Source organism: Cydia splendana, chromosome 20, assembly GCF_910591565.1.
Source record: "Cydia splendana chromosome 20, ilCydSple1.2, whole genome shotgun sequence".
Lineage (NCBI taxonomy): Eukaryota > Metazoa > Arthropoda > Insecta > Lepidoptera > Tortricidae > Cydia > Cydia splendana.
Window position 1 is genome coordinate 13996453 of NC_085979.1, and position 22526 is coordinate 14018978.

The following is a 22526-nucleotide window of genomic DNA, read 5'->3' on the forward strand; positions in this document are numbered from 1 at the left end:
GTGTGTCTTTTCAAAATGGCTTTTTTTATGGTTTTCATAGAGAAATAAGCCCTTTTGAAAAGACACTCCTCATTTGTCCTTGAGATGTGTACATTAGTCATTTAATTGGATCTCTATAGGGAGAAAGTGAATATTCACATGTCTTACAAGTTTAGTTTTAAAATCTTTCCCAAGGGATATTAGACAACATTACCCTTTTCTTCCTCTATCTCTATCTAAACGACACAACGCACAATTTCATCAAAATACGAGCCTTAAATTGATGTGTAACAATTAATACTGAATTGTTACACATAAATTTAAGGCTCGTATTATGATGAAATTGTGCGTTGTGTCGTTTAATCGCTGGGACAGGTTAATCCCACATTAACTTTAAGCTCAAAAAAGATGACATCAGAAACATGACTGCTCATATAAATATGGGATACATTAGATACATATACAGATTTTACCGTACATCAGTCTGGTGCTACATTATGACACCAGCACCAGGTGCTCTAATAAGGTCCTTACGTTACTACCTGTGTTAGTGTTAAAAAGAGTAGGAGAGAAAAGGCAACTGTTGAGGACAATAGAGAATAGGAGAGGGAAAATGATTGGTCATCTTATACCACATGGCGCTTTTATAAATAACATAATAGAAGGAAATATTGCAGGCAAGAGAGGAAGGGGAAGGCCGAGGATAAGCTACATAACACAAATAAAAGAAAAGGTAGCTGTAATGTCGTATAAGGAAATCAAGGAGGCGGCCCTGGATAGAGTCAAATGGAGAGAGCTACACCGACAAGAGTCTAACTCTTAAATTTACGACGACGACGTTACTACCTACGTCGAAAATTTAATTTAAATTTACAAATTTAAAGGTACAGTAAAACGTTGTACGATACACGTGCGAATAGGTAATTCTCGAATTTCCCATCTTCGCACTTGTATCGTAAATCCTTCTTCCTCGCGTTATCCCGGCATTTTTGCTACGGCTCAAGGGAGCCTGGAGTCCGCTTGACAACTAATCCCAAGAATTGACGTAGGCACTAGTTTTTACGAAAGCGACTGCCATCTGACCTTCCAACCCAGAGGGGAAACTAGGCCTTATTGGGATTAGTCCGGTTTCCCCACGATGTTTTCCTTCACCGAAAAGCAACTGATAAATATCAAATGATATTTCGTACATAAGTTCCGAAAAACTCATTAGTACGAGCCGGGGTTTGAACCCGCGACCTCCGGATTGAAAGTCGTGATTAGTTATTTACTTGTATCGTAAATAACTAATATTATACCGGGTGTGGCCTGTAACACGAGCAAATAATAAAGACATAGATTGTACTCCTCAAACGGTGACACTTTTGTTCAACATCTTTTAAAAATTATGAAATAAATATTATATTCAATGGGCGCCATTATCATTGTGATTGACATTGCTTGTCACCTTAAACATAACAAAATTTGCAATACATTGCGTCTTACAATAAACTTTAAAGTGTATTAAAAATCAAACCACAAGTTATTTTTAACAGTCGCTGAACTAATGTTGGTCAGTATGAGGAGTACAGCCTACAGTTTAATTTTTTGCTCATATTACAGGCCACACCCGGTATAACAGACAACAACGTCCCAATTGGCCTAGCAGATGCACTAGAGGAGACGAGGTTATCTCACGGGTAATAGCCGACGATCCGTAGATCGCTCGAGCAAACATGCCTGCAGATTGGATACGACTCCTTCAACGCCAATCTAAACTTGCACGGAAGTGCTAGAGAAATGTGAATTTAAAGGTTAGATTATAAAGTTTTGTGATCCTGTGAGAGAAATCGTTAAAATTAAATAAAATTGTTAACATAACTTGGTCATGTTTAAAAAGACAATGGTCTTAAAATCCTTAAAAAAAACGAAACGACAAATAAAATATTCTTAAGATTACTTTCAAAATTTCATACTACTTTTATAAATGTGAATGGGTTCAAATTTTGCGTCCATGTTTGCTAGGAAATAATATCCGAACATACGTAAGCATTTTTCCCAAGTGAAACCAAAACATAGACCTTCGCTTTCATTCGGTCAACAAGTATTTGAAATATTTTAGCCACGCCTGAACTCGTTACAAAATTATTAAAACACTAATTAACGTGATTTAACGACATTTCCCGTTAAAAATAAATGTTTTGCTCGACTTGGCGGGGGCACTGCCGTGCCCCCAGACTTTAAGATATTATGCTTTAGGGCATGTTCGCAAACCTCCTCTTTGTCCTCTTATTTACTTTTTCTACTCGTCGACGGTAATTCTTGAATTAAGATTTCTTATACCAAACTGCAATTGGGTATTTTTAATGAATGGACTCCCAACTCAACTATAATATTCATTTCGATACAGTTTAGTCAACTATAATGAAATTGACCAATCACAGCTCGCCGCGATCAAGAGGACGAAATAAAACCATAGCTCAAATTAATTATTTATTTTAGGTTGTATAGTAGAAACAATTGCTTCATAAGTCAGAAACGCGCATGTGACACCCTTAATATAACAACATCTATAGACTACGAAAACCACTTAGTGTTGCTTGTTAGTCTCCATAAGCTACGGTGGCCAAAATCAAAATACAACTGTCTAAAAATTGAATTTAGCGCGGAGCAAGTACCAGGGCCTCACATGAGTTACTCTCAAGGTGTCGTTGACCAGCCCGCCAAGCCGCGGCGGCCGGGGCGCGTACCAGTATGAAGGTGTCGCGGCTGTTCGCGTATCTTAGCTGTATACTTTTGGTTTGTTTACCTAAAATAAATGATTCTACTAGTTTAAAGTATTATTTATGTTGACGCGTAGAAAAAGTATTGTATACAATAGTGATATAATCAAGCTTTTCAATCTCGTACCTTACTTAGACAACTCAGCAAGCTTCGTTCTCTAAACACGGTACTCGACTGAAAAGCTCTCCATCATATCACGATTGTATAAAATACTATTTAATTACTCGCGAAAGACATAAGCCTCGGTTGAGTTAAATCTGTACCTATTCGCTGCAAGCCACGGATCCGAGGGGCCTACCGCAAATACCGAAGTTCGCACATTGCGAGCATCTTTCTCTGTCCCTCTAATTACGCTTTAATCGGAGTAAAAGAATAATACGCTCGCAATTTGCGTACTTCGGTGTTTGCAGTAGCCCCTCTGCTCCTTTCTCGACTAATTGCGTACCCGGAAGAACAATAGCGAATAATTGGTCTCTCGCAAACTGGTTTGCAAGTTGTCCCGCTTTCCTTGGAATCGAGTTCAGCTAACTAATCTAGCTCAGATCATGTCGGTATAATATCTATCAATTTTAGCTGTGGAAAGTTAATTACCGAAGCTGTAAATAAATAAAGTGGAAAAGTGGGATTATAGAAAAGATAGTCGGAATAAGATCCTACCGACTGCGCCTTGTAAAATATAGGTAGACCATTATCAATTATTATTACACGGCAAAGATTTTAAATAGTCCAGAAGCGGTATCATGGTCGTATTTTTATCACTTGTCAGGCCATGCGTCACTTTCGCACTTACATATTGGTTAGAACGTGACAGGCATGGTGACAAATGATAAAGAGTCGACCATCTTAGCCCTACAGATGCGGTATCATGGTCGCATTTTTATCACCTGTCATGCCATGCGTCACTTTCCCACTTACATATTTGTTAGAACGTGACAGGCATGGTGACAAATGATAAAGAGCCGACCATCTTAGCCCTACAGAAGTAGCTCTCTATCATTTGTCACCATACCTGTCACGTTCTAACAAGTATGTAAGTGCGAAAGTGACGCATGCTATGATACCACTGCAGATATATGCGTCCCTCAACCCCACCCTTGACCACTTTTATTAATATTCCGTCGGGCATAGTGACACCCATTGTGCCCGGTAACACTCCAGTCGCTGCCACACGAAATTGCGCCTTACATCCGTATCACAAGACACATATTCTAGTGACGTTGACATGGAGGATTCATTAGACCGCGTCTTAGGCATGCCATTAAGATCTGCGTCTCCGGAAAGCTCTAATCTAACGAGCATGCAGACTCCATTATGACATGGCTTATTTCATACTATACGCAGAAGCTGTAGTCTTTCTTTCTGACATAACAAATAACACAAAATTAAGAAGAAAAACATATCGGGGATGTTTAAATTTTAGCTAGCAACCCGCCCCGGCATCGCACGGGTTACACAAAACTTTAACAAATTATACACTCAAAGCTTCCTCAATAATTACTCTATTAATAGATGAAGAGCGCATGAAAATCCATTCAGTAGTTTTTGAGTTTATCGCGAACATACTTACACACAAACGGACAGACGCGGCGGGGGACTTTGTTTTATAAGGTGTACCTAGTGATTTAGGAGATATCTAGACTAGGTATGCGTTCGAAAGTTTGAAACAAAATGTTTCGTAAATTGGGGTTCTGTTATAGTCCTGTGCCCAGCATCCTCGCACCCGCGGGCTTTAGGAACGCTTTTCGGTAGTCAAAACACTACCATACTACTCGGACTTACAACTCAATATTCTTTAGCCTCAGTCAGTTTCATTTACATTTAACTATTGAGAAGCTAAGATCGCGTTGTAGTAAACACAGTCTTATACCAATGGAAACAACGTTCAAGTTACAGTACTGTAGGACGTATGACCTTCTAATAGTTTGTGTTAGGTACAGTCTATAGAACAATAAATTATTAGGTTCGATAGATAACACTCGTATTGGTTATATTGAAGTTGTAATAGTATGATTTTATGATATCACGTCTCCTTCAAAGTAGCACTGTTTGGCATAATGGAGATTTTTCGTCAGTAGTTATTTAGTTTTATAAAAAAAGCGCTGGTGGCCTAGCGGTAAGAGTGTGCCTTCAATCCGGAGGTCGTGGGTTCAAACCCCGGCTCGTACCAATTAGTTTTTCGGAACTTATGTACGAAATATCATTTGATATTTATCAGTTGCTTTTCGGTGAAGGAAAACATCGTGAGGAAACCGGACTAATCCCAATATTGCCCCTCTGGGTTGGAAGGTCAGATGGCAGTCGCTTACGTAAAAACTAGTGTCTACGTCAATTCTTACGATTAGTTGTCAAGCGGACCCCAGGCTCGCAAAGCCGTGGCAAAAATGCCGGGACTTCTTCACTTACAAGCTGATAAATGTGTGGCATGATTAACGTTTGATAGCTTTCAATTCAACGGTATACAGATACAGGTTTCTGTGGGTTATAAGGTAGCTGCCATATGCGTCAAGTCCTCGACAATGTAGACCTTTTTCTGGAATGCCCCGCAACTTCCTGAACTTAAAAATGCACAGAGCCGATGAGACTTGAACTATTCAATTTGGTACTTAAAGGGTAGTCCATTGAGGGTTGCCTAATTGCCTCTGTTTCTGCTCTTACGGTCCCTAGGGGGGTCCCTTTGTTTCACATAAAGTTTTAAGTGTTCATGTATTGTTTGTCACATTAGTCATAAAACTGAAACCGTTAACTTTTCAGGATTTTTCGTAAGGTTATCCTATAGATAGGTTAGGTTAGGTTTGTTTTATGGCAATCCTGAAAAGTTACTCGTTTCTGAACCAAACAAATTATGACTAACGAAATTGTGGACAAAAATACATTATGACTTAAAACTTTTTGGGAAACAATAGAGACCCTCCATAGGGACTACTTACACATGGCATACTTAAGCGCTTACGGCATTAGAATTGGTTTGCTAAACATTATGTAAACCAGTGCCTTATGTAAGTGTACTGACCCATCACACATACCTAAACATAAAAATAGTAAGTATAAGTAATATTCGACTACTCATGTAATTATTTACTTTATTCTCGCATAATAAATTGTAAGTTTCCCAATGCCACCCGTTTAATGCTTATTTATAATGACACGTTGTCGTTTTATCTACCTATACGAAATATTGCCTGCATACCGACAAATTTATCGCAATAACAGTAGCTTAGTTGTGAATGTGTTTAGGCGGTCTATTTTCTTTAACATGATGATGACATTTCTTTAACCACAAACCATACATTTCTGGTAGAAGAAATGCCACTGTCGACACCCGACTTATCATATCCATAACCTGTTTTGATAATAAGAAATTATTATCGAAATAAGCCTCAAGGCTGCTATGTGTTGTGGCGCAATTATGCGGCCTAGATTTTCCACGATCTTGTATAATTTCACAAAACTGTTTTCCAACGATACCACCTCTGACCTCACAGCCAGCTGGTACTAACTAGTGATGCCACGAATATTCGGCAACTATTCAGTATTCGGCCTATTCGGCCACTTTGCCAAATATTCGGTATCCGGCCGAATGTTGCCTCCTATTCGGCCGAATACCGAATATCTGTTGCACCTACCTATAAGTAAAATTACAAAATAAAAATAACCAAAAACTTGGTAAGTTCTTAAATACGAAGACCCTTTTTTGAGCATTTATTGATTACAAAATATTTTATTTTTATCATGGGTCTGATTTGATTGACTGTAACATTCATTAAAGCTGTTCAACAAAAAAATATATCTTAGCAAACGTTGTGTTTTGATGGCGAACAGTTTTCATAATAATTGTGACTCAAAATGTTCGTATGTCATATCGGCGACCGTATATTCGGCGCTTCGGCTGAGAGAGGGCCCGAATATTCGGTATCCGGTGTTCGGCCAAACCACTATTCGGGGCATCTCTAGTACTAACACAATTATCGGAGCAAGTTTAGGCCATTATAGCCCCTATTGTGATGACGTAAGGATACCGATACAAATCTTGTTCGCGTGCCTAATCTCACTGTATTGGCCTTATTTATTTGGCTTTGGCGTTATTGGGCCATTAACTTTCACACTTATTTACTTAGTGGATCAGCTGGGCACAGTGGGCACCTATTTGGGTGTGAATACCTTCTTCTTCTTCTTTTCGTGTAGAGGGATCAAACTTCTTAAAACTAAATTTTTACCTGATACAATCAATTTTATAGATGGTCAAGCAAATCTTGTCAGTAAAAAACGGCGCGAAATTCAAATTTTCCATGAGACGATATCCCTTCGCGCCTACATTTTTCAATTTTGCCGCCTTTTTCTACTGACAAGATCTGCTTGACCAAGTATAGCTACGATGATTATTGTCTGTTGTATTTGCATTTTGCCGATGCCTTTAATTACTTGTCTAATCCATAATTACCTACTAACTCATAAATGGAAATGAATTAGTACATTACGATACAAGTGCGAGAAGTAGGTATGCACGTATTGTGACAATTACCGCACTAGGGCGTTAAAGTAGGCATACGAACTGTAAAATTATTTCGCATCTTACCAAGAGTTTTACTTGGTTTTACGGAATGTTTGTGCCTAATATAAGATATGTGAAAGAGAACCCAGTCAGCATTGTGCTAGCATGGGATATCTAAAACATTATGAAATAGAAATATGTAGAGAAATCTGTAGCGAGCAGAGAAACGTATTGACGTCCGATGATGATAATGCCGAAATTGGGCATACGTCCGATCGAAGTTGAATAAGTGCCCTGTGAGTAGTGTGGTTAACAACTTAACACATTCACTGCCAGCGTGCCAGCGATCTTCTATGCGGATTATTTTTAGGGTTACCCAAAGGGTAAAACGGGACGCTATTACTAAGACTCCGCTGTCCGTCCGTCCGTCTGTCGCCAGGCTGTATCTCACGAACCGTGATAGCTAGACAGTTGAAATTTTCACAGATGATGTATTTCTGTTGCCGCTATAACAACAAATACTAAAAAGTACGGAACCCTCGGTGGGCGAGTCCGACTCGCACTTGTCCGGTTTTTTCGTAGGCGCTTTTCGCTACATGCGGTTTAATCTCGTAATATCGGCTACGCTCGTAGCGTAAACTCGCGCGGGCACTGAATGTGTTTGTACGTAGCGCTACGTAGCTGTAGCGCGTAGCAAGTATTCCCGCATTGAATTTCTCTAACAGACGCATTTCATCAGCGCCTAATATTTAAGCCCAATTGTTAACACGTACAATGTAGAGAAAAACGTTGTAACTCGTCAATAGCCCAGTACTATGCTTGAACTGCAAAGTGACACGTAACAACAACTGCGTGTAACAATTAACAACTGTCTAACAATACTCGATCGTAACTAAATATACCGTAATTTAGGCAGTTGAAACACTCAAGCATCCATTTAATTCAATTCGAAATGCAGGATAATAAATCAGCTCAACTACAAACTTGGTAAGCGATTCATTCCGACAATTAATATTTATGTACATCTGCCGCTGGACCACCCGTCGCGGCCTCGAGATGATCTACGGTGGGTCTGGTAATGAAAGGCCTTGTTAAGGGCCATGACACACTAGCGTCCTCCGAGCGCTGGCGTCTAGTTAACTCTATCTATGGCTGCTGCTCAACGCAATGTTGGCGCAACTGTGCAACCACGCCATTTTCCATCGCGCTGACTAGACGCCGACGTTCAAAAGACGCTAGTGTGGGTTGGCTCTGAAGCTGAAGCACAATTTCCTACTTCGGCTCTGTATTGAGGCCAATAAGACCTACACCAGGCTTACTGCTCACGACAGGCGAATGAGTGAGAGATCCACTGCTAGTCAGTACAGAAAGTAATCTGTATAATACAACGATAACAGTACGCTGTAGGTTCTACGACTGTGTCTACAAATGACACTCAGGATTTACTGCAAGCGTCAACTATGAATTTTCCACACAAGAGTTTAAAGCGTAGTGGTGCAGAGTTGATACATAAGTATGTGTATTAAGCGTTAACCTTAGGCTCAGTACATAAAGCCACTGTCAACAATGTTGAGTTTAGTGTGGAGAAAGCATGACGAAGAAAGTTTATAGCGATAACACATTTATAAATTCTCCAACGACTGCAAAACTTAACCAGAAAATGAGTCCGTGAAGAATAAAATCATTCAACCCAACTTGTTGCTCTTAGGGTCAGTTGCACCAAACCGCCGTTAAAGCGTCTCGCAAAATTTTTTTGTATGGGAAGTTTCATAGTTCACTGCTGAGTGACGTTGATCAGTCTGTCAAGTGTGGTCGGTGCAAAGCTGGCCCTTAGTCTGTTGCATACAAGGTCGAATGTGGCAATATGTTCTTAATGAATGAACATGAATTGTTAGTAAAATCTTTATTATTGATTTAATTATTTATCTGCTATCAAGCCTGGCTCGATCAAATGAAATCATGCAAGTACAAACGACCAATCAGAGCGCGTGAGGATTAACCGATAAGAGCATTAGAGCCATTAGGACTATTTGTAGCCGCCAAATGCCACGCCGAGGTCGGCTATCGTTTATTCGACGACCAATACTCACTCATTTATGAATTATACCATAATTGGTAAGCCATTTGCAAGGTATTTCCCGTCAACAACATAAACTCGTATTATATTATTACTTAAACCCGCTTATATGCTTAAATTTTACTCCGTGGACTTCAGTTGGTTGTTTTTTTTTTCAAAGATTAACCCAAAGACCTAAAATGGCTAACCGCCAAAATATTTTCAATCCTAAGGTAATTTTACGGTTTCACTCGCGTGATTTCCAATACCACTAAACAATAAAGAGTGCTTTAGTGTGGGATGCTACCTGCGTAGACACACTGGCACCGTCCCACCTCCAACCGACTAATGTTAAAGCGGGCGGTTTGTACCATTTGGAGTTGAAACTCTAGGTCCATTGGGTCCCAGCGCGCATAAGTTGTTCGCAGAAATCGCGAAGCGTCTGGTTGACGTAACTGGTGACCGAAGAGCTGGCGGCTACCTCGCACAACGTATCAGCATTGCGATACAGCGAGGAAATGCCGCCAGCATCCTTGGTATAATGCCTCAGGGGCCTAGTTTAGATTTAAGCTAGTTTATTAATTTCGTTTAGTAGTACCACTGTATGTAAATAAATGAGTTTAGAACAGAGTGCTTATACAATACAGGGTGCAACATATTTAGATGGTTGCTTGGACCGCACAGTGATTTTGCATCAGCGCTCACGAACAGCGCTGCGGGGGCACTCACGAGCACCGCTACTCTGTATTGTTTTCCACATCAATGCGTTCTATCCCGTGCCCAGTAGTTGAATATCAAACGTTAGAAACCATCGGTATGCCACTTGCATCATCCAGGGTTAGCCACTAACTCGGAGTTAAGCTCCGGGTTTAACCAGTTAACCCCGAGTTAAAGGCTAACCCTAATTGGCGCAAGTGGCCCTCAGCGCGACTTGCACCATCCCACTAACACGGGTTTAACCGGTTAAACCGTTAATCCAGTTTGAAATTGTACTGGTAACCATGGTAACTCCAGGTTTAACCAGTTAACCCCGGATTAGTGGGATGGTGCAAATGGCACTTAGTGTAGGAAGATTCATTAAAATAAACAAGATTCTTACACTTCTCAGTACATTTATGACGTTGCAAAACACGTTAATGAAAACTTAACCACATTTCCGTGCAAACAGATCACTCGCACAAGACAGGGCTCAAAAAATCAACTCCGCACTCATCCTATTAGACTGACCAAGTCATCTAAAATCATGTCACAGTCATGTAGGGCCTAGCATGGTATAATAATATACTCCGCCTGGTACTCCATTCCCGTCTTTTCTAGGTCACCTAACTGACACGGGCCTACGTCATCATGCGACAGCGCTATATGATAATATGCGATAGCGCTATATATAGCGGCCATGTTGTTGTGACGTAGGCCCGTGTCACTCTGGGAATGGAAGACCATGTTTTATTAGACTATGGGGCCTAGAATATACAATAAGCTCCCAGCGGAGATAAAGAACGTGGGTAGTACCCAAATATTTCTAAAAAAATTACGAAAATGGCTTCTAGATTACTCTTTTTACGACATCAAAGATTTTTTTTATAAAGCGAATTTAATAATACTATGTTATGTAATTTAATTGAATAATTTAATAATAATATTTTAATAAATTTTAATGTTATATTAAAACTGCCTGACATGTAATATTTAAAATATTATGAATAAATGTCTATGTCTTTGTCATTAAAGGCCCTTGCACTATCCCACTAACCCAGGGGAAGAGATCCCTTATAGGGATAAGTTCGCCTTTGTACTTCCATTACTGTAATTTATTTTTGTAAACCTGTGTTGTGTACAATAAAGTGATTACTACTACAAAACTGGTTAAACCTGGAGTTACCATGGTTCATCATCGTCATCATCTCAGCCATAAGACGTCCACTGCTGAACATAGGCCTCCCCCTTGGACCTCCATACGTACCGGTTGGAAGCGATCCGCATCCAGCGTCTTCCGGCGACCTTAACAAGGTCGTCTAATCATCTTGTGGGTGGACGTCCTACGCTGCGCTTGCCAGTCCATGGTCTCCACTCAAGCACTTTTACCATGCTTACCAGTACAATTTTACATTGGGTCAACGGTATAACCGCTTAACCTCGGGTTAGTGGGATGGTGCAAGTGGAGCTAAATAATTAACGGGTTTAGATGTCCATTCTACAAAAGAGATATAACACATAAGAAGCATTTCCTTAAGTAACTTGTTTTGCGAGAGCTAATGGCGAGAAAGCGCAGCGGGAGCTAAATGTGCGAGCATTGTTGCTCATCTTTCGCGGATAAGGAAAATGAATTCAAAAACGTCAATATGGAATATCAGATTTTTGTTTTTTGCGTAGTTGTTTTCTTGGTTTCATCTCGAGGAAAAATATATATTTACATATTTTCATGTGTTCGGCTGTCTGGCAATGCGGCTACTCTCCTGTACAGCTTGCATTTTACAAGCTTTTATAACTTGCAATGTATTTCAATTGATTATGTGAAATTTTGTGAACATGTTCGAAAACTAAATGGATGTTTCACCGAGTACTCTTTATATTTTTTTCAAAATGCCATAGCCATGAGGGTCCGCGAGTTCTTCGTAGCTCACAAAACCTCTACTTACTTCATTAGGTACCTATACGAAATCGTATGTTGTCTTTCTTATCATGAAATAGATAAAGAGATATCGCCAAAATTGTTTACGAGAGTCTGGTGTCAATATTCGATATTATGAAATTTATGAATCCAAATTTCATGACCCGATTGCGACGTGCGCTGACAGGTGTTGTACCTATACTAACCCTTAATTAAAAATTTACACATCCTTTACAAGGACGATGAAAACATCACAAACAACAACACAGGCGATACAATAATTATTAAAATTGCAAATCCCCGTCATAAAAACCCTTTTCCCTTTTTGATGCATGTCAGGTTATGTATGTTTATCTATTATGACTATCAGTGTACGTAAATAACCTATTCTAGGGCACATTTAGATGGCGCGAGAACTCGCATGCGATTTTAGTTACATTGCGGACCATTGAGGTTACAACAACTCAGCCAACCGATCAAATAACGCAATGTAATGAAACTCGCATGCGAGTTCTCGCACCGTCTAAATGAGCCCATGTGAATATATTTTGACATCAAAATGATATCTAAATAATGTAATTTTGTTATAATTTCGCTTGCATTTTGCTCGCACTTGTCCGTATTTGTATTAGCGAGAGCGAAACGCACGGGTGAATGATTACAAAATGACATCATTTTGAGGTCTAAATGTACCTTAGTTTGAATTGGCCTCCAAGTTTCATTTGTCGCTTACTTTATATGGCCCCATATACAGTAAGCGACAAAGTTTTTGTCACGTCCACTCTAGGGAATGTGAGTCACGATTAATATAGTTAGGCTTAGGTTACGTACTCTTGGAAACTTTATAAAGTTATACCTGTACGAGTTAAATGGCCGAAAATTATCTTTGATATGATCGAAGTTATTGGTGATTTTCGAAAATATCCGCCATTCGGAACTACCCGAAAATACAAACTACGGAAAAATACATATTTCTTGGAGTGTTTTAGAAATTCCGATCACAACGGTTCTACCTTCAAGATGGAACACTAAAACTATAAAAATCGCCGATAGTGTGCACATCCCGCTAAAAATTACGACTTTCACACTGTGCGGTCTAGCAGTGACAGTGTGCTCAAGGTGTGCTACGCCGTAGCTCTCTAAGCGCCACTTGCACCATCCCACTAACCCGGGGTTAACCGGTTAAACCGTTAACCCAATGACAAATTGTACTGAAAACCATGGTTACAACAGGTTTAACCGGTTAACCCCGGGTTAGTGGAATGGTGCAATTGTGGCTAAGTTATCCGTTGTATCTAACAAATAGGCCAATTCGAATTGGTTTGCTATTTGTTAGATACAACGGGCAACTTGGAGAGCTACGGCGTCAAAACACTATTTAAGCACGACTTACAATGTTGTCTTTTTTTACCTACTCTTCTGTGAAGGAAATATAAATATCTGAACAAAGGAAATCCAATATTTTGTTGACATATATTTGCTTATGAAGCGAGCACACATTTGAACATTTAAAGCTCTAGAGTAGCAGTTCATTTAGATATCGCTTACTGTGTATTCAAAATTAACAGACAGAGTTACTTCTGTGTTTATAATATTAGTAGGGTTAGGAATAACACTAGTAAGTGATCCTAAGGACCACCTACAACTATAAATACCTACCATTTTCAAGTTCACTGCACTGTTTGCGTTCTGTTATTGGATAAACTTCGAGAGACAACAGGTTAGAATATCACTAAAAACCCAATCATCACTCATACAGACGGTCCATTACACTATCAAGTTCACTGCATTTGAGTTCACTCATTGACAAATCTGTGAGTGAGCTCTACAAGATACACCATATAGAATAAATCCGACATTTAAGTTCATCGCGTAATTAGCGACAGATACGGTCGAAAGTTTCTTTGTGGCAAAGTTCGGTCGCGCTGAGCGGTCGCGAGCGTCGACGTCGCGTTGTCGCTCGGCCGGCCGGCTCCCTACTGCCGCGCCCGACGCACAAAGGACGCAGAGCTCTGCTTTCCATACAAATGGTTCTCATTTTCAAGGGATCTTTCGTTGAACCTTTGATCAAGAATATTTTTGACATTGGAAATGTCTTTTCGTTCGCTCCAGTATAGGGTCCGATTTCACGAAAAAGTGCGATCCCCTTATATCTCGGAAAGTTGTGAAGATATGATATTAAAAAATAGGCTCAAAAGACGCATAATCACGAGAGCTGTAAGGTGCAAAAATAATTATTCGAGAACGTCAAAAACGAAAATAGTTATGGTCGAAATAGTGAAAATAAAATTATTTTTTTTCCGAATTTTTGATTTTGGTGCTCGATAATTTGGAAACGAAGAATGATATCAAAAATTTGAGAAAAACGGCTCTGGACAATTTAGTCAGCTACAATTTGAGCTTAAAACAAAGACGATCGGGTTAAGGGTTTGCCCTGTAGCCTAACCTTAAAATAGTCAAAAAGTCAGAACGACATTTTTCACATGACATTTATGACTTCATGTTTCGCAGAGTTCGTTATCGGTGTTTGTTGTGAATTATCGGGATTATGACGGCAGAATAACACTTGCACTGCGTGGGCTATCAAAATCGCTGCAGATTTTTCTTGGTCTAACTCTATCTATCCTGTTTGAGACGGGCGTAGATAACGCACTATTCGACTATCTATGCACTGTTGTGGTGGTGGAAATAGAAATGGAGATAGAGGTAGAGGTAGAGGTAGAGGTAGAGGTAGAGGTAGAGGTAGAGGTAGAGGTAGAGGTAGAGGTAGAGGTAGAGGTAGAGGTAGAGGTAGAGGTAGAGGTAGAGGTAGAGGTAGAGGTAGAGGTAGAGGTAGAGGTAGAGGTAGAGGTAGAGGTAGAGGTAGAGGTAGAGGTAGAGGTAGAGGTAGAGGTAGAGGTAGAGGTAGAGGTAGAGGTAGAGGTAGAGGTAGAGGTAGAGGTAGAGGTAGAGGTAGAGGTAGAGGTAGAGGTAGAGGTAGAGGTAGAGGTAGAGGTAGAGGTAGAGGTAGAGGTAGAGGTAGAGGTAGAGGTAGAGGTAGAGGTAGAGGTAGAGGTAGAGGTAGAGGTAGAGGTAGAGGTAGAGGTAGAGGTAGAGGTAGAGGTAGAGGTAGAGGTAGAGGTAGAGGTAGAGGTAGAGGTAGAGGTAGAGGTAGAGGTAGAGGTAGAGGTAGAGGTAGAGGTAGAGGTAGAGGTAGAGGTAGAGGTAGAGGTAGAGGTAGAGGTAGAGGTAGAGGTAGAGGTAGAGGTAGAGGTAGAGGTAGAGGTAGAGGTAGAGGTAGAGGTAGAGGTAGAGGTAGAGGTAGAGGTAGAGGTAGAGGTAGAGGTAGAGGTAGAGGTAGAGGTAGAGGTAGAGGTAGAGGTAGAGGTAGAGGTAGAGGTAGAGGTAGAGGTAGATGTAGAAATAGAAATAGAAATAGAATTAGAAATAATTTTATTCGTGAGCACAAACACAAAATAAAAACTTATACAGAGAAACATAAAAAAGAAAAAGTGCCACGAAATGGTCTCACCTCAGCATGTTGCTGGCGGCTGCTAGCAGATAGCTGATGCTGAACCCTGGCAGTACCTAGTGGAGCTCTGGTTTAATACAACATAAGCACACGCTGTTTTGGTCATCGGACTCGTCTCGATGAACACTTAGGAGAGTAGTACCCAAGATAGAGCTGATGCTGAACCAAAGGAACTCAGGTTTGTTGCAACATAGGCACACGCTGTTTTGGTCATCCGACTCGTCTTGATGAGCACTTAGGAGAGTAGTACCCAAGATAGAGCTGATGCTGAACCCTGGTAGTACCTATTGGAACTCAGGTTTGGTGCAACATAGACAAACGCTGTTATGGTCATCTCTCGTCGCGTCAAACTGCTGTCAAGAAAATTTCATATCTTGCAGCAAATGGGCCGCTGCCGATCAAGACTTGAGTGACGATAACGGCGATGTGGCTACCACTTCTCGAGTTGACTACGGATTTGCCGTGTAATAATTTTCTTGTACTTTGAACATTAATATATCCTGCTTATTAATCGAAAAATGAAATATGTACCTATCTATACTTATGCGCCACGGCGACAATTATTCAAATTTCGATACGCGTGTGGAAATTTTGCAATTTGTTTGTTCACATGCGTTATGTCCAGGATACTTGTGTTAATCTAAGAATAAAATAATTATCATTCAACGTTGTAGTTTTATTTTGTAACTTTTTCCTTATCCAGACTTTCTCGTCGCTCAGCGACAATATTTTTTCGAATTCCGTAGATTAATTTCCAATGTGCTCGATAGTCGTGTGAGGCACGAAATCTGTGAATTTTTGATTAAGTCCCGAAAATGATCCCAACGATTAAGATGAAATTATCAGTATAGTTGTTTACCTTACGTGTTACGAGACATTACCTATAGCTAGTTTTCATTCGGAGACAAATACTTAGTAATCGTATTTGATAGTAATCAGACCGTAAATATTTAGTAGCAATAAAAAGTTAGAGCCTCACCATACGAGTACTATCTCATTTTATAAGTGCTCTGAAGTTGAATGCCACCAATACCAACGTGATCTGATAGGAAGAATCAAATGAATATGTCGCAGGCATTTTGTGAGAATCCGCCGTTTACAAACGGCGGCGGCATTTTACAAACGTTTCGCCGATTGCAAATTGCCGAAGGCAAATTGTTAGTGCGCTCAATAGCGTCAACGTCAAACGTTGTGGGTTTCGCTAGGGTGACCATGGTTTACAAAAAAAAAACTTAATGGTATTCAATAATTTATTCCAAAAATTAATTTAACTGAAACTTACATTTCAAACTTCTGCACATCAAGACTATGAAAAACGCTGCGATGTCCATCAAATCTGGAGTTCTTGGATGGTCCCATCGCACTATTTATTTTCAAAAAATATTTCTTTCTCAACTTAACTAGACGGAGCTCCGCTTCGCGGGGCTCCTAATTCCGGGCGGTTTGCCCTTTGGGCATCTGAAGCTACCTAACGAACCTAACCTACCTACCTATAGATTTAGTGTGACGTCCGTGAAAACAATAGACTTTGAGGAAAAAAAGCGTAGGTAGGTAGGTATTTAGGTTAGGTTCGTTAGGTAGCTTCAGATGTCCGAAGGGCAAACCGTACAGAATTAGGAGCCCTGCGAAGCGGGGCTCCGTCTAGTTACGTTGTGAAGGAAATGTTTTTTGAAAAGAAACAGTGCGGTGGGACCATCCATTCATAGTTACATGGACCATCCATTCATCCGTTTTTCATAGTTTTGATGTGCACTGTGCAGCGCCACGCGTGGTAAAATAAAGAACTAATTTAACCAAAATGCCGCGGCAAATTACAAACGGCGCCGTTAATGCCATAAGGTATTATACATAATGCCGACATTTTACAAATTGCCTTCGGCAATTTGCAAACGGCGAAACGTTTGTGAGATACCGACGCCGTTAAGTTTGTAAACGGCGGGTTCTTACAATTTGCCGGCCAAAAAAGAGAAGGCAAAGTTTATAATTATATATGTAACTTTGACAATCTGTCTCCTAAACTATGAAATGTTGATTTTCCCTTGCAAATTAACACCCTTACATGGCCTTGTTATTATGACAATATTTTCTGACCGTCATTGCGTAGAAATTCTCATACAGACCGAAATATATTCGAATTTTATGTTTCTTGCGACTATATTTGTCAGTGATATAAAATAAAACAACGTGATACTTTTCCTTGTACATTTTAATATAACTGCAATATATGTATTTCATATTTAAGACAGCAGGCGGCTTAGCACGGTCGCGTTTTTATCCCTTGTCACCATGCCTGTCACGTTCTAACAAGTATGTAAGTGCGAAAGGGACGCGCATAGTGATAGTCGATAAAAATGGAACCGTGCTGAGCCCGCAGATGTACATATAGGTACATAAAATATTCAATAACACACAAAAAATCTTACTAACTAGAATTATCATTGAAATAAGTGAAAGGAAAGTGTAAGTGCAAAAGGTATCACAGATTCATAGAACCACAAACCTAATCGCCAACATGAATATAAGTAATCCTTATGTAACCTTAAGCATTGCTCCAACAATGCAGCAGTCTGAATGTCACTTTTTAAGCCTCTTCAATGACGTATTATTTTGTGGTTCCACTGCAAATTACGAGTAATGTGCCGAACTCCAAAGCCGGTGGTGGTCTTCGGCTGTCGCTCAGTGATCCCGCGCAGGCGTGTGCAGCTCGCGCACCTGAAACAGGACATTTTAAGTCGTAATGAATAGTGTAAGTATACATTTTTCACCTAACGCCCATGTGACGGTAGCGAAACTGCCAAGCCACATATTTTGACTAAGGTGTAGAATTTGTGAAGTTAGGGCTTGTAGAGTTAGAAGCTTGGCTCTACAACTTCTACAAGAGATCTGATAATTTTTTGACAGTGGATTTGATAATTAGGGTTCCGTACCCAAAGGGTAAAACGGGACCCTATTACTAAGACTCCGCTGTCCGTCCGTCCGTCCGTCCGTCCGTCCGTCTGTCACCAGGCTGTATCTCACGAACCGTGATAGCTAGACAGTTGAAATTTTCACAGATGATGTATTTCTGTTGCCGCTATAACAACAAATACTAAAAACAGAATAAAATAAAGATTTAAGTGGGGCTCCCATACAACAAACGTGATTTTTGACCGAAGTTAAGTAACGTCGGGCGGGGTCAATACTTGGATGGGTGACCGTTTTTTTTTGCCGTTTTTTGCATTATGGTACGGGACCCTTCGTGCGCGAGTCCGACTCGCACTTGCCCGGTTTTTTTTTTGACAGTGGATCTGATAATTTTTTGACAGTGATCCTTATGGTTTCGTCTTGGCAACATTTTACATGAAAATGTTTTTGGTGAGATCTCATTTACAATAATTGGCTTAATAAGAACACATCACACAAACATCACATTAATCACATACATACAGCTACAAAAATCATAACCCCTTCTGTATTTCGCTAAAAATGAATTTCACCTGTCTGGCCAGCCACGCAATCCCGTCGTGCAGCGTGGTGGCGTCGCGCGCGCTGGTGGCGCACACGTGCCAGGGCCGGTCCTGCACGCGCTCCAGGCACAGCGCGACGGCCAGCCGGTCCGGCGGCAGCGCGCCCGCCGCGTCCGACTTGTTGGCCAGCACGAGCAGCGGCACTCGCCGCGCGCTCATGTCTGGGTGCGCCAGCACAAGCTCTAGCTCTTCTCGGGCCACCACTGGAACGATTTAAGACCATTAGTAATCTGAATAAATGTCAAATACGAAAAAAAAATTGACTAGGGCCTCCAGTACCCGAGGCTGGAATCGAACCAGCCCTCTGCGATCGCGGCAGATGCCTAAAACCACTCGGCAATCCGGGTCGAATTTTTCCTTCGTATAAGCAATTTCTTAAACGCTCATGGCGCCGTCTAATTAAAGACAATTAGTGTTAGTTGGTTGAGGAAAGCCAGCATCATTATCATCTTATGATCAGGACACGGGCGTATCCGAGTACCTACGCCAGGACGAATTTTTACTCTTCTTGGGCGGCTGTCGATTGCGGTATGGAACCCTAAACAGCGTTAAATTTTTACAATGACTGCTAGCAAAGATATAAGGATGTGTCCCGATATATTTCGCTACACTAGCCGTCACTATTTATTTGACGCTGACTGTATTACCAAGTCTCAGATGGTCAGCGGCGTCTACAACGAAGATAAGCGCCTGCGCGCGCCTGTAGTGGCGCTCCCACAGCGCACGCGCGCGCGCCGCTCCCGACACGTCCCATGCGCTGAACGACACTCCTCCACCTGCAAATATCAGCAGGGCTAGTTACAGACACTAGCGTCGTTTTAGCATCGGCGTCTAGTTTAGCGCTACGCTAAGTCGAGCCGCATAGAGTGGACTAGACGCCGACGCTCAAGACGCTAGTGTGGGGGGCATTGATCACGAGAAAATTATTACGAGACAATGCACTGGCATGATTTTGACGCCTGAGATATTAAGATCTCCCCTATCTCGTTCCAAGAAGCGTGATAGATAAAAAGGCCGAAAAGCTTTTGTATTTCTTCATACCACCTTTTAACTTACATAGGAATCATGCAGGCTATCTAGAACCGAAAGAATTCAAAGCGCTGCCCTTGAGCTCCATCGTCCATATGGAGATGGTCGAAAAAGCTTTTGATTAAGCAATAGGTTGCTCTTGAGAGTTGAGAGGGCAATTGCACAGAAAGTTCCGAAGAGCAAGCGCCCTCGAAATCATAAGACAAGGGATACATGGGAATCATGAACATACTCTGAAAGTGCTCAATCTGCGGCGTAAGCCCGGCCGCCGGCGCGGGAGCGGGCGCAGCACCCGCGGGGTCCGGGGGCCGCAGCGCCTTCAGCAGCGAGGTCTTGCCGGCGCGGTCCAGCCCCAGCACGAGCACCGGCGCTGACACGCGCGGCCGGCTGCCCAACCAGCTCGACACTTTGTCCATTAGACCCATATTTGCGTCTGAAATAGGGGGTATTACTGCAATGTTCTGCCGCCAGAGTGCAGCACTAGCTCCTCTAGTAAACCATAGAGTAACGTATACAATCATAAACTGTTTAAACTGTTTTTTGACAAGTTTTCACAGACAATAAAATATGACATTGATGCATCAAGGCGGTTTGTTAACATAGGCCTACCGGGAAACGCGAAAATCGACATTTAGTTATCTGCCTCTTTATCGCTCGCATATGCAAGAGTGATAGAGAGGTTAGATAACGAAATTTTGGAAGTGGCGCCTCCTACGCAGAGTTTCGCGTAATATTCCCTATTGATGAATTAGCAATTATTGATACTTGAAGTTACTGACAATCCCGACAGAATGCGACATTAAGGGCATAGGGTAAAAGAAACACCAGGCAAGAGGAACACTTGTAGGGAATCCTCAGAGTCCCACCACGCTAAGTTTTCATGCCAAGAGGTGCGTCAAGTATGGAGCTTATAGGCACTTTTGTATGCACTCTTACTGCATAGATTGTACAAAGCGTGGTCAGTGTCTACTGTTTCTCTTGCCCCTAACAAAATAAACTATATTTCAACTACCCTACTGACCTTACCCAATAATATACACGTACTTAAGGTAAGGGACTGTTTAAATAGAGATTCTGCTTAAAATATTTTTCCTTAAACAATAAAGCTTACTAACTCACCTGAGACCTTTGATATTCAACAAGATTATTACAGTTAATAAGGGCCACGATCAGAAATTACGCGTTAAAACATCTGCAAGTATGGAATGGTATCGACTAGTGGTTGCCAAGCAACGCGTGGCAAACAGGACTCATGACTGTCCATTGGTGGACCTTATGCCTTTTGGAATAAGGTTTACAGGTGTACAGTTAACAGTGTGTGCGATGGTACGGTAGTCACGGTGGCTCCAAACAAATGATAGAGAACAGTGGCCCGATTCAGATTTCAATTTGGTCGTTGAACTGGTTTCGACACGACTTTGAAGATCGCTCAAGCTGATTCATCTTCCTCGCGTTATCCCGGCTTTTTGCCACGGCTCATGGGAGCCTGGGGTCCGCTTGGCAACTAATCCCGAGAATTGGCGTAGGCAGTAGTTTTTACGAAAGCGACTGCCATCTGACCTTCCAACCCAGAGGGGTACTATAGGCTTTGTTGGGATTAGTCCGGTTTCCTCACAATGTTTTCCTTCACCGAAAAGCAACTGGTCATCAAATGATATTTCGTACATAAGTTCCGAGAAAATCATTGGTACCTACGAGCAGGGGTTTGAACCCGCGACCTCCGGATTGAAAGTCGCATGCTCTTACCGCTAGGCCACCATCGCTCTTATTGGTCACGCTGATTGGTGGATGCGAAATTAAGTGAAAGTCGTGCGTGAGATGCGCGTCAATTACCAAGACAATAAGTCAAGGTCGTATTAAAACCAGGTCTCTTCAAATTCAGGTGTGACGTAGGTACATTGTATTTATGGAATTGTGTATAGGACCTGGTACTTGTGTATGAGGCCCTGCCCCAGTCCCCATTTGTGCAAACTATCACAATCTTTAGAGATAATTTAATAACTTATACCATATACATACACGGTGTTTTTAAGCACCTTTAATTTTAAGGGTGCATTCCTGAGCTCAAAATAAGTTATTTTGTCAAAGACACCGGTATTCTAATTAACTTTATTGACTCCATCTGTAAAATATAGCCGGTCAAACAAATTAGTCAGAGGAATAGGCGCGAAATGCAAATTTTCTGTGGGACGATAACCCTTCACGCATACATTTTTTAAATTTGCCGCTCTTTTCTACTCACGGAAATTGCTTACCATAGTGTAGGTACTTCGACCGACCAACCCCATTATTTCACGCTTTGTGTATGATATTTGGTATGATACATCAGTCAGTATGCACATAAATCAGATAATAACAAAGGTTTCGATTTGTAATACAGAACATGTCGCAACATTTTTGTAATTACAGAAGTCTAAGGTATTATGATTTGCAGTCAAGTATGTAACTTACTTCAGGAACATAGTTTTTTTACATGGCTAAAGTTAAAACGTCTCTTTCCTTAAGTTGCTCATTGTCAACATTATTTTCAAAAAATAATATCTCCGTAACTACACAACTTAGGAGGTTGATCTTTTGTGTTA

The 22526-nt window shown here is 41.1% G+C and overlaps 1 protein-coding gene across 1 annotated transcript; it reads right to left on the reverse strand.

Annotated features, from left to right (window-relative positions):
- Positions 1 to 17820: 17820 nt before the first annotated feature.
- Positions 17821 to 21175, reverse strand: LOC134800578 (ADP-ribosylation factor-like protein 6). Its single transcript, XM_063773068.1, has 5 exons — positions 21064 to 21175; positions 20177 to 20377; positions 19563 to 19691; positions 18886 to 19118; positions 17821 to 18121 (listed from the first exon to the last, which is right to left on the reverse strand). The coding sequence occupies exons 2-5, from the start codon at positions 20367 to 20369 to the stop codon at positions 18086 to 18088; spliced, it is 591 nt and encodes a 196-aa protein (XP_063629138.1). The 5' UTR covers positions 20370 to 20377; positions 21064 to 21175; the 3' UTR covers positions 17821 to 18085.
- Between the last annotated feature and the right edge of the window lie 1351 nt (positions 21176 to 22526).

What these genes read in the sequence shown, in the direction of transcription:
- LOC134800578 (XM_063773068.1), bottom strand. Translation starts at nt 20,369, where the DNA reads ATGGGTCTAATGGACAAAGTGTCGAGCTGGTTGGGCAGCCGGCCGCGC. An exon ending in GCAGATTGAGCACTTTCAGA is followed by an intron (nt 19,692 to 20,176) that starts GTATGTTCATGA and finishes TGATATTTGCAG; the next exon opens with GTGGAGGAGTGTCGTTCAGC. An exon ending in TTGCGTGGCTGGCCAGACAG is followed by an intron (nt 18,122 to 18,885) that starts GTGAAATTCATT and finishes GTCCTGTTTCAG; the next exon opens with GTGCGCGAGCTGCACACGCC.